This window comes from Apostichopus japonicus, chromosome 13 (genome assembly GCF_037975245.1).
Source record: "Apostichopus japonicus isolate 1M-3 chromosome 13, ASM3797524v1, whole genome shotgun sequence".
Taxonomy (NCBI): domain Eukaryota; kingdom Metazoa; phylum Echinodermata; class Holothuroidea; order Aspidochirotida; family Stichopodidae; genus Apostichopus; species Apostichopus japonicus.
Window position 1 is genome coordinate 11743525 of NC_092573.1, and position 16581 is coordinate 11760105.

At 37.9% G+C, this 16581-nt stretch overlaps 1 protein-coding gene across 1 annotated transcript in view; it reads right to left on the minus strand.

The window, feature by feature from the left end:
* The window catches only part of LOC139979049 (coiled-coil domain-containing protein 171-like), a 28164-nt gene that overhangs the window by 1212 nt on the left and 10371 nt on the right, over positions 1–16581 (minus strand). The window contains exons 12-27 of the mRNA XM_071989688.1: positions 15936–16148; positions 15257–15346; positions 13762–13962; positions 12993–13160; positions 12448–12636; positions 9716–10089; positions 9091–9200; positions 8175–8303; positions 7579–7814; positions 6741–6923; positions 4977–5168; positions 3645–3790; positions 2952–3066; positions 1350–1412; positions 666–815; positions 129–265 (exon numbers count right to left, since the gene is read on the minus strand). Coding sequence (XP_071845789.1) covers positions 129–265; positions 666–815; positions 1350–1412; positions 2952–3066; positions 3645–3790; positions 4977–5168; positions 6741–6923; positions 7579–7814; positions 8175–8303; positions 9091–9200; positions 9716–10089; positions 12448–12636; positions 12993–13160; positions 13762–13962; positions 15257–15346; positions 15936–16148 — 2696 coding nt within the window. The remainder of the gene's footprint in view (positions 1–128; positions 266–665; positions 816–1349; positions 1413–2951; positions 3067–3644; positions 3791–4976; positions 5169–6740; positions 6924–7578; positions 7815–8174; positions 8304–9090; positions 9201–9715; positions 10090–12447; positions 12637–12992; positions 13161–13761; positions 13963–15256; positions 15347–15935; positions 16149–16581) is intronic.

Consider the following 16581-nt stretch of genomic DNA (forward strand, 5'->3'; position numbering starts at 1 on the left):
AAATGTTAATGTAGGTAACATCACAAGGCATACCTTACAGGAGGTTAACTATTGGAACTGTTAAAGCATATAACATCACAAGGTTTAAAGGAGGTGCAATATTGGAACTGTTACATCACGCAGCATACCTTAGAGGAGCAAAGTCTTCACCGTAGCTTCTCTCCGGCTGATAGCTATATGACTGTGGCTGACCAGTCATCATCTTGTTGGACAACGATGGGAACGCTGAAAGGAAGGTGCTAGGATCACCAGATGACCTCAGGACCTAAAAATACCAAAATGAAAATACTTTATTGGTATGCAAAATATGAATTGATATAAACAGGATTTAACACAAAATTCATGAAAATGTTGTAAACCTTTAAAAATCCATTTTAATATCTTTTCATGTCAGGAAATGTTTCAAACAACTTTCAATAGGCTTGTATCACAACAATCAGAACTGCAACACTTTATTGGTTATTTGACCTTTGCCCTCACTTAGCATCTTTCAAATGAGCCTATAAAATCCCCCCAAACACGCCCCCCGCCCAATAGCTATAAATACTAATAATTTAATACTCTTCTCAGTAATGCCTCTTTCCTTCACACTGAATGATATCTGGTCAAAAGTAAATTTATGCACAAACACATATGACCCTTTATAACTACATGAAGAATCTCACCTCATCTGAATCCCTCTCCCTCCTACAAACAGCACTGACTTCTTTCTTGAGACTTGAGATGTGCTGTTTATGGGAGGCTATCTCCTCCTCTAGCATGCTGATCTTATTGACGGCTGTCTTCTGAGCATCTGTGAATGCTTGCAGAAGACTCTGAAATCAAATGAGAAGTCAACACTAATGCTATAGAAGAAATTGTATGCTATAGAATGTTTGCTATAGGAAGTATGCTATAGACAAAATGTTGTCTTTTATGTTGAAAACATTTTAATACTGCTAAAAAATACATACCCCCCTCACTACCCATGAGAATTTTTCTACAAGATCCTAGAAATTAGATTTTGTTTTTGTTTAAGAGTTCATAGTTTATCCAATAATGAATCAATATCAAATTTAATTTTGCACTGGATACCGTTTGATAATAATGGCAATAAGATTTTATAAATAACAAAATCATAATAATTCTTTTCCCTCCCCCCCTTTCCAAACCTGCCATGATTATCACTAGAACAATACTGCTTCTATATATAAGATTTTCTGACACGCCACTGAGATTTGGCATTCAAATCCTGAATGTTGAACACAGTATTACCAATTGACAGAGGAAACAGGTTCTGCTCATTTCCCAAATGCTAACAGTAATTTTCACAAGATATATGACGATAACTGTATGAATAAGTCCAATACCTGTACAGTGCTGGCTTCTGGTTCCTTTAGATCTAAGTTAGACATGGCTGCAGATGTCAACAGCTGTGATGAAGAGAAACACAGAAATAAGTTATGAATATTCAGTGAACAGCCAGTCAGGAATTTATCCTAATGCTATTACCACTCTATACTGTCCTCTCACATCATGCTTAAAAGCACTAGTACTGACAATATGGACAGTTCCTAACCGTCATCTGATTCTAATGCTACTACCACTCCATACTGTCCTCTCCCATCATGCTTCAAAGCACTCATACTGACAGCATGAACAGTTCCTAACCTTCATCTGATTCTCATGCTAATACCACTCCATACTGTCTTCTCCCATCATGCTTCAAAGCACTCATACTGACAGTATGGACAGTTCCTAAACTTTATCGAATAGAAAAGGAAATTCATACTGTTCACACTGTCAGTACAAATGACTTCAAGCTGAATATCAAAGTTCAGTATACAAGGGCGGCGGAAGCACTTTTAATCTGGGGGGGCACCGACATCAAAGGGCACTTTGCAGAAATTCGATTGGACTGATGCAGCCTTATATTTAGTACCCATTATAACTCTTATTGTATTATCTTATTTGCGTATACACATCACTCCATCAACGCCCACCCCCCCCCCCCCTTCAAGGAAAATATGCATACTAGCACTGCAATATCCAATGTGCAAATTGGGAAACAAGGAACAAGTTTTCTTTTGAGACAAAATGAGGTGAAATCATGCTAGTTGCTAATGTAGGAATCTTCGGAATTAGAGTTTATTTCTTGTTAATATCTTTAAAATTTTTCCATTCGATATAGCTTTGAGTTTGACCCACAGAAATTCATTAAAAGTCAGGGGCGTAGCCAGGATTTGCAAAGTTGTATGCACGACTATGTGAGCGGAGCGCCACCATCGGTTGGCGCGGAGCGTGCAAGAAAATTTTTGGTTTTACAAACCCCTCAGATGGCCGGAAACGGCCATTCCCGAGTGTTCATTCTGGTTCCCTGGCCTCTTGCTAACTTGAGACACCTCAATTTTTATGTAGAAAAAGGGCACATTTTTAACCTGAGGAAAAGTGGGGGGGCACGTGCCCCCTGTGCCCCCCCCGGTTCCGCCGCCCTTGTCAGTATAGAAAGAATTGTCCTAACTGGGTGCATCATACTTTCTGAGATACTTATGCTCGTTTAAGACTAATATGTATCGTTATGCAAAGTAGCATCAATTTAGGGTGACATTTGGAAAATGTGAAACATCGACCTCAGCTTCAAAAGATGATGGGCAGTCCTCTCCATTTCACAAATAAATTTGATAATTTTGATAATAATTTTGATCATTGGATATATAAATAATAAAATTGATAAAAATTGAATACAAAAATTGAATAAAAATTGAAAAATTGAATAAATATTGATATAACTAAAATTGATAAATAAATTTGATAATTTGACAGATATCTAGTGTAACCTTACAATACAATTATTCATAAAATCCCCAGTAGTAAAAGAAAGACATCTTTTGTTTGAATAATGTCAGGATCCCCCTATGTACTGTTTAAATACATCAGTCAGTGATTATGTAATAATATGTGTCTCATTTCACCTGATTGAACATCAACTGGTATGATTGGCTGTCTGGTTTATGCATCAGGTTTCTCCTGGCCTTCTCCACAGAAGCCTCCAATGACTTCAAATAAAGCACAAGGGCATCCTTATCTCTGTAGAATAGAAATACCAGAGTATAACAGCTGAGATAAATCTTTTACAAAAGGATAGTACAAACTCAATCTTAAGAAAAACTGAAAACCTTGTTTCCATTGGTCTTTATACAGAGGCATTAATTTAAGACCAAATTCATTGTTGATATTGAATCTACCAGGAAATATATAAAATAATTTAGTGTTAAAACTATGTGTCAAAGTTTTGATGGTTTACAAGGTTGTTTCTCACAAACCCTGGAAAAAAATAATATCATACTGTGTACAAAAAGTGCTGGGTGCATCTTGTATTTGTGTAGCAATATGAACATGTTTGCTAAACATTTTGCTATGCGATACGTGATGAACTATTGTCTCCATTTCGGGCCTGTTTTTGCTGAGAATTTGTTTTTACAAGCTCTTGTAGATATGATTCTAGCCTGATTAAGAGTTATTTTGTTAGATAAATATAAGGAAGAGTCATCTTTCACCAATCGACAAACTAAATCTTCTCGTGAGCCATTATTTTCCTATCATTACATTTTGGAAGTCTTGACATGCTACTATTTTATCAAGGAATAAGTCTCATAAGGATTTACTTTGTTTTTATCTTGATGATGTTCTCTGCCTCTCTGGTCCTGTCTCTCAACTCCTGTTTCTCCTCCTCCAGGTTTATGACCTGTCGCTTCAATTGATGGATGGTCTGCTCTCTCCTCTTGAGATCCATTGTTACATCCGATAAACCCTAAGACAATAGGAATATGATATATATATACAATGGATATAAAATGATGGGCATTGTATTTGACAAGCAGAGGGGAAAGGTCAAATGCATGCCACCTGATGTATCTGTGTACAAGAGTTCAAACTGCAGGGATGTGCCCATGTGCCTAAGCGCCCAGCACTAAAAATTACCGCCCAGCACTGTCTTAAAAATCCTGAATCCCGCCCAGCTTTATTTTCATCTAAAATCCCGACATTCCTAACAATATATTCAACATAAATTGGGCCCAGTCTATGCCAAAATCATACAGACTAATAATGGATCAGTTACGCATGCGAGAAACATTACTTACGGCTCTCAATTGGTCCCTTGTAAAATCTCTTTGAAACAAACTAATAACTTTTACCAGGTACGTAATATATTTCACTAAAAACAAATTTAAAAATGTAAACTGTTAGCAAAACTAGTACCCTCCCCCAGGACGGCGATCAGTATACCCGGCACTCAGGAAATCCTGGGCACATCCCTGAAACTGGGATTTCAAACATAACATTCACTAGATGAGATAAACAGAAAACAAAACATCAAACTTTTTTAATAACTTTTCATGAATCTATTAACTGGCTAAGGATAGATTGACCAACCAATCTCTACAAAATATTACACCAAATCAAAATCTAATGGCATCACTCCTGTTTGCTCCCAGTTCACTTAGAGAAATTCAATTAAAAGAAATTGACATGCAGGGATTGGATGTACAATTCAGCAGGATGTTTAGACAGTGTTTTGACCTCATTAGTCAAAAATAAAGTTTATTTTCTATTGTGAAGTTATGGCACAGATGCCCATTTAATCTGAACAAATTGATTATTCTAAAATGGGTTCTGATCATGAAGTGTTTACATCCTCTCACAAACTGCTTCTTGATTGTCAAATATATCTTTCTCCTTCTTTTCTGAGTACCACAGGCAAAGCCTAAATTATTGAAACGTTAACAACAGTAAACAAATAGATAAAGTACACAGCAGGAAGGTTGTCCAGGAAATAATAGTAACGTGAAACCTAAATTTCATCTCATCACCTGGACGGCTTCTGCTATAGTTCTATTATATAGTTCTTCTAATATAGTTCCATATATTTATATATTAAATAGTAGATTATAGTAGATCAGTTATTGTAATGTGAAACATAAATTTCATCTCATCACCTGTACGGCTTCTGCTATAGTTCTCTCTTTCTCTATTTCGTCGGTGGTCTGGACATTTAGTCGGAGGTTCAGCTCCTCTAGTTGATCGCTCTGTTGGTTCAGTACTGTCTGAGCCTCTTCTTCTCGCTTTAATGCCCTGGCCAGCTCATCACAGATACTATCAAATTTAGTCTTAGCTACAAAATCTTTCATCTGTAACAAAATAATGACAACAAATGTATGTATTTTAGATCCTCTTGCAAGCAGGAACTCGTGCAGACGCCATCATTGGCTTATCAAAGCCACAAGCTGACGGAAGTCAGTCTCTTAGATTCATACTTAACGTCCATGATTATGAATTGTCAATTGTCAACAACTCTGTAACTGGACGACATACATTAATCTTGGAGTGACTCGAACTCGGGACCTTATGATTGGAAGGCACCGGCGTTAACCACTGAGCTAACACTCCTTGTAACAGTCCATTGAAAATCATTGCTTTCATTTGTGTCTTCCTGGTCCATATGGAACAATACGGGCAGAGAGGGAAATGATGGGCTCCTACATAAGCAGTTTTCAATTAATTTTCTACTAAGGTCAGAGAAAACCGTTGGTTGGAGCAAAATAATACAAAATTTCACTATAACTAGATTGAGCAATCTGCAGGGTTAGGCCAGTAGGGTGCTTAAGCCATGAAGGCTTATTAAGGGCTAGCATACCCATCTACTGTACGATTGTGGGTAGACCTATTAAGACAACATTGAAATATTTCCGATTTTTTTTGTGCACAATGTTACACACATAGATTGTAACAACAGAATGCTATTCACTAACTAGCAGAGGGTACAGCATAATATAATTTGCTATATTAGGAAACAAAACATCACCCCAGGATTTTCCACATGTATCGTGAGATATATCTACTATTGGAATGCACAATTTCTTGTTGGATATCATCCATACTCGTTGCCTCCCAGCAGGACTGGTTTAAGGCTTGTCTGATCGTAGAAGATTATCATATGTCAGACTACCCTATGCGGTTTATCAAATGAGCTGCCAGTTTATTTACGATGCATAGCATCACTATAAGACAGTCAATGTCATTGCTAGGTTTTCACAACCAACTCTGTTGCTCAGACCATAAAGGAAATATCCAAAATCACAACAAACAAAATATCTTCAATACCAGCCCACATCTTGGCATGATTCTCGAGCTAAACAATCCCTGAATTTCCTCTAAGCTTCATCAGTATAAGCCCCTTAATATTAGTCAGAAAGACCAAAACTTGTTTACCAAAAATGTGATAACAACTCTCTTATAATCATCCACAGAGAAATAATGCAGCTCACAACCGCTCAATGCATAACTTGAGTCTAGTCAACATTTGAACAGGCGCGTAGCCAGGGGGGGGGGGGAAAGGGGGCAACAGCATATTTTTTTTGTACGTTTTTTTGATATCCCTAGTAATTTCAAATAGAAAATGCTTAGAAGCAACTTGCAAGGCCTGTGAATTGCCATTTTCAGCGATCTGGGAGGCATTTTCGGCCAAACTTTTCTGGTACGCTTCGCGCCAACCCAGTGGTGCTACGCTTAGATAGTTTCCAATGCCGAATCTACGGCTCTGATAATTTGCCTACAGGTTCGCCCCTCCCTTGGCAAATTCCTCGCTACGCTCCTGCATTTGAACAACATTTGGAAGGCTAGAACTTTCAAGAAAGTGCTTTTTTTGAGAATGTTCACAAATTTATGCGCAATGATGTTGACCTTAAGAAGACGTGACTTACCTTAGCATTAACATCCAAGAGTTGTCTCTCCAGTACATCGGCTCTTTGTTGAGCTTGAGTCAAGCTATTAGTCTCGTCCCTGATTCGAGATACCTCGATTCTTAGAGACCTCCTCTCCACCTCGGCTGCATGAAGACGTTTGGTGAAACTAACCAGATGCTTCTTTAGGATGGAGATTGTCTCCTGAAAATGGATTTAAGGAAAGTGATTAACTATCTACGTGTTGATACCAACTGCATTAAGAGGAATGAACATTTTACAGGATGCCACTCACTGGAATAACAAATAGTTATAACATGATGGAGAAGGATATATGGATATCTGCTGCTCAACTATCTCCACATTTCTTTATTATTTGTTTTCGTGGTCAAACTTAAATTATGGTCATGTACATGTGCGCCCTACTGCAAGGGAGCAAGAAATTCCTAGCTACAAATCTTGAGTAACAAGGCAAACATCTTCTTGGATTTGGTCGACAAGTTTGGACAAATTCATAGCAATCCTACAAAGTATTGAACTTAACAAAGATAGCATCTGATCAAATTACGACACCCTCATGTACGTTGTAACTAAATGATGTGTTACTTTATATTGAGCTATAAAGGATTCTATTCAGCTGTTGAATATTCAGTGTGAAGCAAGTTTATTGTAGATAATAATCTTGACTGCTTTGCATTGGGTATTATAAGTTACTATGAATAAAATATATTTAACGTACCATCTTTATATATATATATGCTTCATGCTTGAATTCTTCACCAAATCATTGATGTTTCAAGAACACCTTGATAAGGCTATTAAATTAATTCTCCAGTTAATTTTGCATTACTTAACTGACCTGTGTTGAATAAGTATGAGGGTTCCCTTCCATGGAACTGAGGGCCAGCACTCTACTCAGGCCGTTGGCTAGATGCCTTACCAGCAGAGAGCCGCTGTGTCCCTTGGGTATCGTACCCAGGGAACTAGAATGTGTCCTTGAACTCAACTGCAAGCATAATATAGTCTCCACTCTTGAGAGAACTTGGTCTAAAACCTGCTGAGCTGATTGGCAAAAATGGTAGTTTCCAATCGAATCTGTAAGAATAAAATTACAGGTAATGAAATTGATGAACCATATGACTTAACTAAAAACTGGATTTAAATGCGACCATCTTAAAAAGTAATGGTAGAGTTTTTCGCTGGATTTGTGCAACATTTCTGACATCTCATCGAATAAGTTACCCAGGAATATTTCACTACCTCATGTCAATGACCCACCCCCCCACCCACCCCCCCTCCCACAAGCAGATGTATTTGGTTTCTAAGCAGTTGAATAATTTTAAAGTTTAACTTTATAAAGTTTACTCATGGATTAGTAATAGAAAAGTTCTTTATATACAGTAGAGAGCGGGAAAGAGGCACGACAAGGGGAATAACGAAAGACAATGATTTTACCTTGAGCGTATGAAGTCGTCCTTAACTGGTCCATGGTCTTATGTAATACTGTTATGAGTTCCTCTTGCCCAATCCAAATCACTTGAGAATGATAGGAAATGTGCAAACTGCCAAAAGCCATTCTTCGTTCTGTGTTAGAAATTAATCAGAAAAAGTTTTTTATTGCTACAATAGAGGCCTGATGAGAGAGGTGGGGGGGGGGGGGTGTCAAGGAGGCTACAGCCCCACAGGGCCATGGGTCACTTTTAAGGGTGTGGAAAAAGAGATATATAGGGTGCCAGGAAAATAAAGGATATATGGAGAGTGCAAAATGGGAGGAGCTTCCTATAACATACAGTAGTACCAAAATGTAGGTGACAATTAACCCTGAGACTTTCACTTCATAATTTTATTCAGCTCACTTATTGTAAATTAAAGAAATAACTCACTTAAAGAAAACTACTGACAACAACTATTATTTGAATGCAAAACTAATGAAGCAAGAAAATTAATGAGAACTGACTGAATAAAATCTACTGTCATTGAGTAGTGTTAATTTCATAGGGACTTTTGTAACAGTAACACACAGAAACAACCAAATAAAGAGTGTTGAAACGAAACAAGTTAAACTAAATTACACAAATTCTCCCATTAGTTTCAGGATCCAAATCGCAATACTGAAACTTCAAAAATTGCATCAGGAAATACAGACATAAGTTAGCAATAGAGAGATTTAAAGTCAGAAACAATTTCTTGAAATGTCAGAAGCTGCAAACATTCATCCAACCATACAAATCAAATTGGAAAAAAAAATACAAAGAAGACATCACTCTCTCTGTGAAACAAACAAACTGAGTGGACATCTCTATATATTTTTGTCTAAGGGAAGTTTTCTAAACCATAACTTGTTATATTAGTCAGAATTTAAAGATCTCACCAGAGTTAAGACAAGGTGGCCAGATAATAAGTGGTAAAACCACAGCTTGGTCTGTAGAAGGTGGACTAGTCTGTTGTTTACCTGTTCTTGAAGATGCAAGGTGTCGTATTCTGTAAAAAAATAAATAAATAATAAAACAATCTTAGAGTAATCAAATTAGTGTTAAGACTACATAAGTCATTAAATAGGACCAGGACAACATGAAAAGTGGCATAAGTACCCTGATCAATCGTGGGCATTAAAAGCACAGTGGAAACTATATTAACTTCACAATTTAGCTCAAATTTTTGCAATGTTACTAACTGTCTACATTATTTTACAAATATTTCAAATAATTGATTCGATCATTAGCCAATCCCTGTTTGTAGTTGTAATATGTCCAGGGTTTAGGGGATACATTAAACAGTATCTGAGCTTGGAAAAAAAAAGAAAAAAAAGCAGTATCCGAGCTGTATGAACGTACGTCTTTACCACTGACAGACATTTTATGGCATATGCTTTAAAGCTAAAACTGGATAAAAGCAAGCCAAAACAAAGAAGACAATTTTGCAATATTTACGAAGTTTTACAAACCATTCCCTTAAACATGAATACATCTTTTGTTCTCTGGTGAGTACTTATTTACCTGTTGGCAGCAATGACTGTGATGACTAACTTCCTAAATGTTAACAGTGAATGAAGCTTGGTAGAACCTCTCCCGTGATTCTCCATGGTACTGGAAACGGCGGACACAAACTCCTCGAGTTGACGTTTGAAACCGTCGAACCTCGAGATCTGTCGCATCAATAAGTCTCTCTCGCTGATTAACTCTGCTATTTGAGCTCTGTAAGCTAAGAGTGATCCGATGAGAAGGCTGCAGCCAGTGAGGGCGCTATGTAGATGCCCTTGGCTCTCTTCCAGCTGTTTTCTGTAATGTCTGCAGTTTTCTTCGAGTTCACTTTTCACCGTGGTCGCGGTCTGCATACTACTCCAGGCCTGCTGAGCGTTTTCTTCTGTTTTCTAATAAATAATGAGAAAATGACAACAAAAAGATGGAATGAAAACAAAGTCTATCGAATGAATAATATAGCTGTTATATGTGCAGAGACTCGGGTACACAGTGCATGTGTATTTCTAACTAGACATTGCCACGTCTTACTGTTCATGGTCTTTTCACAGAAAGGGCACAAATATGCTCAACCGATGCAATAACTGAATATTTTCTGATTTATTTGAAAGAGCATAGACATTAATGCCTAATACGGGATGACAACCAGTTTGAAGAACACTGTCCACTGGTGCTATGGTAAAGTGGATATAGGCAGTGGCATTTGAAGCAATGAAACCTAACATGAGCTAACAACTGTAGATTCGATAGCCACTCGATTTGGAGTGTAAGTTATAAGCCATTGGACTTCTCCCACATGTACATGTGGCTGCTTTAGCATCATAAGATAAAAGTCCTGTATTCTATTTCGATATGAGACATTTCCACTACCTTTAACATTGATATAGTCCTTAATCACAAAAATACCCTATGATCGCGGTAGTGCGACTTGTAGTACCCAATCTAAGAACATTTAAAAAAAAAAACAGGTTTAGTAAGCAGTTTTCTGGTATTAACCCCTCCCTAAGGTGGGCAAAAAATACAAACCTATCCAAGCTTAACATGAGCACATCTCATATCACTCATTACAGTCAACACCTAATTAGGCAGTGTCAAAACCAGGGTGATGGGGGAGGGGGGAAGATGGGGAGGAGGGGGTAACAGCATCCTGCAGGGTCACACAATTGGCACTACTGGTCTTTAGAGATAATCTGCATTGTTTGATATTGATTCAGCCTTACTGCAGTTTCTCTTTATGACATAGTGCCTTAGTCAAGTCAAGTGTGCATTGTTTGATATTGATTCAGCCTTACTGCAGCTTCCTGTTATGATATAGTGCCTTAGTCAAGTGTGCATTATTTGATATTGATTAAGCCATACTACAGTTTCTCTTTATGACATAGTGCCTTAGTCAAGTCAAGTGTGCATTGTTTGATATTGATTCAGCCTTACTGCAGCTTCCTGTTATGATATAGTGCCTTAGTCAAGTGTGCATTATTTGATATTGATTAAGCCATACTACAGTTTCTCTTTATGACATAGTGCCTTAGTCAAGTCAAGTGTGCATTATTTGATATTGATTCAGCCTTACTGCAGTTTCTCTTTATGACATGGTGCCTTAGTCAAGTCAAGTGTGCATTGTTTGATATTGATTCAGCCTTACTGCAGTTTCTCTTTATGACATAGTGCCTTAGTCAAGTCAAGTGTGCATTGTTTGATATTGATTCAGCCTTACTGCAGTTTCTCTTTATGACATAGTGCCTTAGTCAAGTCAAGTGTGCATTATTTGATATTGATTCAGCCTTACTGCAGTTTCTCTTTATGACATGGTGCCTTAGTCAAGTCAAGTGTGCATTGTTTGATATTGATTCAGCCTTACTGCAGCTTCCTGTTATGATATAGTGCCTTAGTCAAGTCAAGTGTGCATTATTTGATATTGATTCAGCCTTACTGCAGTTTCTCTTTATGACATAGTGCCTTAGTCAAGTCAAGTGTGCATTGTTTGATATTGATTCAGCCTTACTGCAGCTTCCTGTTATGATATAGTGCCTTAGTCAAGTGTGCATTATTTGATATTGATTAAGCCATACTACAGTTTCTCTTTATGACATAGTGCCTTAGTCAAGTCAAGTGTGCATTATTTGATATTGATTCAGCCTTACTGCAGTTTCTCTTTATGACATGGTGCCTTAGTCAAGTCAAGTGTGCATTGTTTGATATTGATTCAGCCTTACTGCAGTTTCTCTTTATGACATAGTGCCTTAGTCAAGTCAAGTGTGCATTGTTTGATATTGATTCAGCCTTACTGCAGTTTCTCTTTATGACATAGTGCCTTAGTCAAGTCAAGTGTGCATTATTTGATATTGATTCAGCCTTACTGCAGTTTCTCTTTATGACATGGTGCCTTAGTCAAGTCAAGTGTGCATTGTTTGATATTGATTCAGCCTTACTGCAGCTTCCTGTTATGATATAGTGCCTTAGTCAAGTCAAGTGTGCATTATTTGATATTGATTCAGCCTTACTGCAGTTTCTCTTTATGACATAGTGCCTTAGTCAAGTCAAGTGTGCATTGTTTGATATTGATTCAGCCTTACTGCAGCTTCTCTTTATGACATGGTGCCTTAGTCAAGTCAAGTCTGCATTGTTTGATATTGATTCAGCCTTACTGCAGCTTCCTGTTATGATATGGTGCCTTAGTCAAGTCAAGTGTGCATCTAAAATTGCATGACATCATTGAACTATAATGAATTCAAATTCCAGCATTATTTTACCTCGGCTTTATTCCTAAGATCAGCCAGCTGCCTCTCGTAATGTTTCTCCATCTTCTTCCTCTGTGAAGTCCACTCCTCCTCTCTCTTCTTCTCTGTCTCTTTTAATTTATTTAAGCTATCTTCATGAGCTTCCTGTGTTTTGTGGAGAAGTTCCTCTTTATGCCTGATTGAACTTGTTAATTTCGATACCTTGAAACAAAATGATTCACGACTTTGGTAAATTATACAAATTCATAAATCCCAAGATACATTTACCAAGTTTTAGACACTCAACTTATTCTTTGGTATCCTGTTTTGACAGAGCACATGCCTTATACTTCCGCATTACGATGCAATGCTCTCTGGAATTGGTTACGAAGTAGATCTCTTGGTTAAACTGAGGGATGATGTTACTATTATGCAAGAGCATTATGGCTTAGTCAAAATGGCATAGTGTCAGAAACCAACACAAAATCCAACTTCAATAACTAGTACATGTTACAAACATTATACATAAACTGTAAACATATAAATTGATACACATGTTTGCTATACATGTAACTTGCCTTCTGATTTGCCTGGTTAAACGCATGCATGAGAGCAGCTATTTGGTCCTGAACCACACCGGTTAACTGGTCCCAATCTGGGTCGGACAGACTGACCACAGTGAGGCCTGGAATGGTTGGACCTGACCGGATTCGCTCATACAGGCCATGCAGGTAAACTTTTCTGTTCTGTAAAAGAAGACATCACAACGAAGTTGAAAAAAAGAAAAAGAATGCCTAAACATAGCTGGCTTTCAAATCTTATAACATCTTGATATATGCATATGCATGAGCACCGTACAGTATATACATGATATTTTTAACAAACATTAGCGCAATAGCAAATGTTGTTGCTCGATCCCTAAAGAAAGTCCCTCACTCTTTGAAGAAAGTATCAACATCAGGCTTTAGATCTACTAACTAAGTTAAGTTAAGAATTGGGAGAGAAGATTGAAGGATTATTGTCATTAACTAGCTAACTTAGTAAATCCAGTTACTGACCCCACACCTTCTTGGTTAGCAGGCACTGTGGAGCTCTTGTATGCAAGATCAAGCCTGATATCATGATACTTAAGGCTGACTAAACCCTGGTTGCATCTATAGATGCAAGGGTTCCAGCAATGTCAAAGGCCTCTAACTAAGGCAATTTTTAGTTTTAGCCCTTTTCTAACAGTGTAGGATTGAGGTGATAGGCTATTACACTCTACCTAGGCTATAACACTCTAACAGTTAGCCTGATAGGCTATTACACTCTAACAGTTAGATCCTCAGGTTAGAATATAAATAGTACCTCCAGTTTGTCCTCATGACTCTTCAGTTGTCGGATAAACTCTTCGGCTAGGTCCTGGCCTTTGTTCTTCTCTGAGTAATGGTCCTGTTCTGCCCTCTGGAGGGCCACTTTAAACGCAGAGGACTGAGTCTGGTGCTCGTTGAGGGAGTGGCGAACCTTCTCCAGTTCTTTGGTAGAGACTGTCAGTTTCTTCTGCAAATCCTGTAGAGCGGCGATACTCTTATTTAAACATTTATTACAAATACTAACTGAACTGATCGTACAGAATACACATCAGACTTGATATAAATAGAACAGTCAACAGAAACACAGCTACTATGAAAGATGATGAAAACCAGAGCATTCTGATTATGAAAATTGCTGCCAGGCAAGGACGGAATGGCCTATCAGTTTTACCAGCCCGTAACCATGCGCCACTTGGTCCAAGGAACCCAAGGTGCCAACAGGTTGAGGTGCAAAAGCATCCGATTTCTGATAGCTTTGTCTCAAGGCACCAAACGTGGCACTTGCCTCAAGGTCCTAAACACCAACTGTTTGATCACTGAACAGCTAACAAGTTTATGCCCCTGCTACATATCTGGTTTGTCTTATATAACCAGTAACTTTTATGATCCATTTTGAAGAAATTACTGATTGATTTATGTGTTAAAGTTTTTTTGTCAGCTACCTCCATACGACAACCTTCCAAATTTAGGAATAAATTTAACACATGGAACCAACAAAAGTGATGAGCGAACACTGAAGCAGTAATGAATCTCCTAAACAAGAAATGACCTCCCAAGGAGGTTACTGTGTGACTTGTGGTTTTACATTTGGATGGCACATAGTTCCTTAGGCTTAAGAGTAATTCAAACAATGTGGGTACAGAGTCAAAGGAAGAAAAGCGGGACAAATATTTGGTCCTCGTCAAGATCACACAGTTACACACATACGGGTCAGAACCGCTGAAACCAGAAATGAAAGTAAAATAAAACTGTTAGCAAACTGCTTATCCACTAGAGAGCCTGTGTAAGAGAATGTGTAAAAGTAAGTTGGCCTGACGTTTCGATCCTAGCAGGATCTTCTCCAGCCTCTGAAGAAGATCCAGCTAGGATCGAAACGTCAGGCCAACTTACTTTACACGAAACCAGAAATGAGAAGCATATCTAACATGAGAGGCAGATCTTTACCGAGGCACAAACTTCACAAGCCTCTTAACCAGTATTAGGCTACAGAAATGACACATTAAAATGTACATGAATAATGGAAAACTGACTGAGAAAAGTTTAGACAATGGCAAACAGCAAAAGACATTCATGGCCAGAACAGGATTCGAACCAGTGACCCCTGACCTGGTTACAATCCCAGTGCTATACCAACAGAGCTATCCAGCCCTTGCGATCCCTAGGTAGCCAGACAGAGGTCATTGGTTCGAATTCCTGCTCTAACCATAAATGTCTTTGCTCCTGTCCAGAGCAAAATATGAGTAAGTCAGGAATGTTTTCTCTTTGAGTACCTTGTTAGTCTTATCTTGCTCCCACATAATCTCCTTGTAACGTTCACACTCGCTGTTCATCTTCTCGCATGCTGTCTTTAGTCTTGTGACCTATGTAGAGAGGATAATATGAGACAAAGTTACGCAATTTCTGTGACAGAAAATATATTCTAATTGTACGTATGCCAATATATACCCAAAGACAGTCATAACAAGAGGGCCAGCACTAATCCCCCCACACTCCTCACCCATCTTCCCCACCTACACATATGGCAAGATAAGAAAATCAATCATTACCAATGACAATGAGGAAAAGGCATTTCCTCAACCAAAGAACAGCTGTCTTAATTCTTAAACAAAGTTAGTTACAGCTATTATGATGCTACCATGGATGATATTCAACACTGCGCCTACATAACCAAGCAAAACCGCTCCATAACAAAACATCCAAATCACACACGTTGAATGTATTAGTGCCCTTCAATTTGGTTGGAGATCAGTAAATTTAACTGAATGAAAAAAATCAAACAAATGTAAAATGAAATAAGAAGTTAACAGATATGCATAAGGAACAACAGAACTCAAACATAGGTATTTTTTAACTTCCCAAATGCAAAATAACTCATGCAAACAATGCAATGCAAATAACAATACAGTAACAATAGCAATAACAATGCAAAATAAACTCTAATAGAGTTACCTCCTTGGATGCAAGGTTTAATCTCTTTTGGAAATCGGTGGTCAACTGCCTCAAGGTCTCCAATACTTCTGAAGGAGACGGCGTATCTCTCTGCTTCCCTCTACCTCTCTTACCGATAGGTTGATTCATTTGCTGGACATTGTCGATGAGTAACTCCAGTTCTTTCATGCACCCACCGTAGGTTTCTTCTAAATACGCCTGCCTCTTCTTGGCCTAGAGTAGAATCAATTGTTACGAGAGAATGGAAAGGACATAAAAATTATGGAGCAATAGTTATCAAGATTGATGTCAATGTAATGATTGATAAGAACAAAAAAAAAATTAAAAAAAAAATTAAATAAAGCTGTTAGCAAACTGCTAATCCACTAGAGAGCCTGTGTAAGAGAATGTGTATACGTAAGTTGGCCTGACGTTAGATCCTGCTAGGATCGAAACGTCAGGCCAACTTACTTTTACACAAAGAACAAAAAGCAATGTTCAAACAGCCTGTATCATTTTGCATGACTTCACTGACATTACTTGATTCCATTCCGTAGCATTTTCACTCTGAAAAAACAACTTAATATTCTGTACAAACACTATGAGGTGTTTCTTCTGACCCACAGTGATGCATTTATCCATAAATTAATTAAATAATAACAGCAAG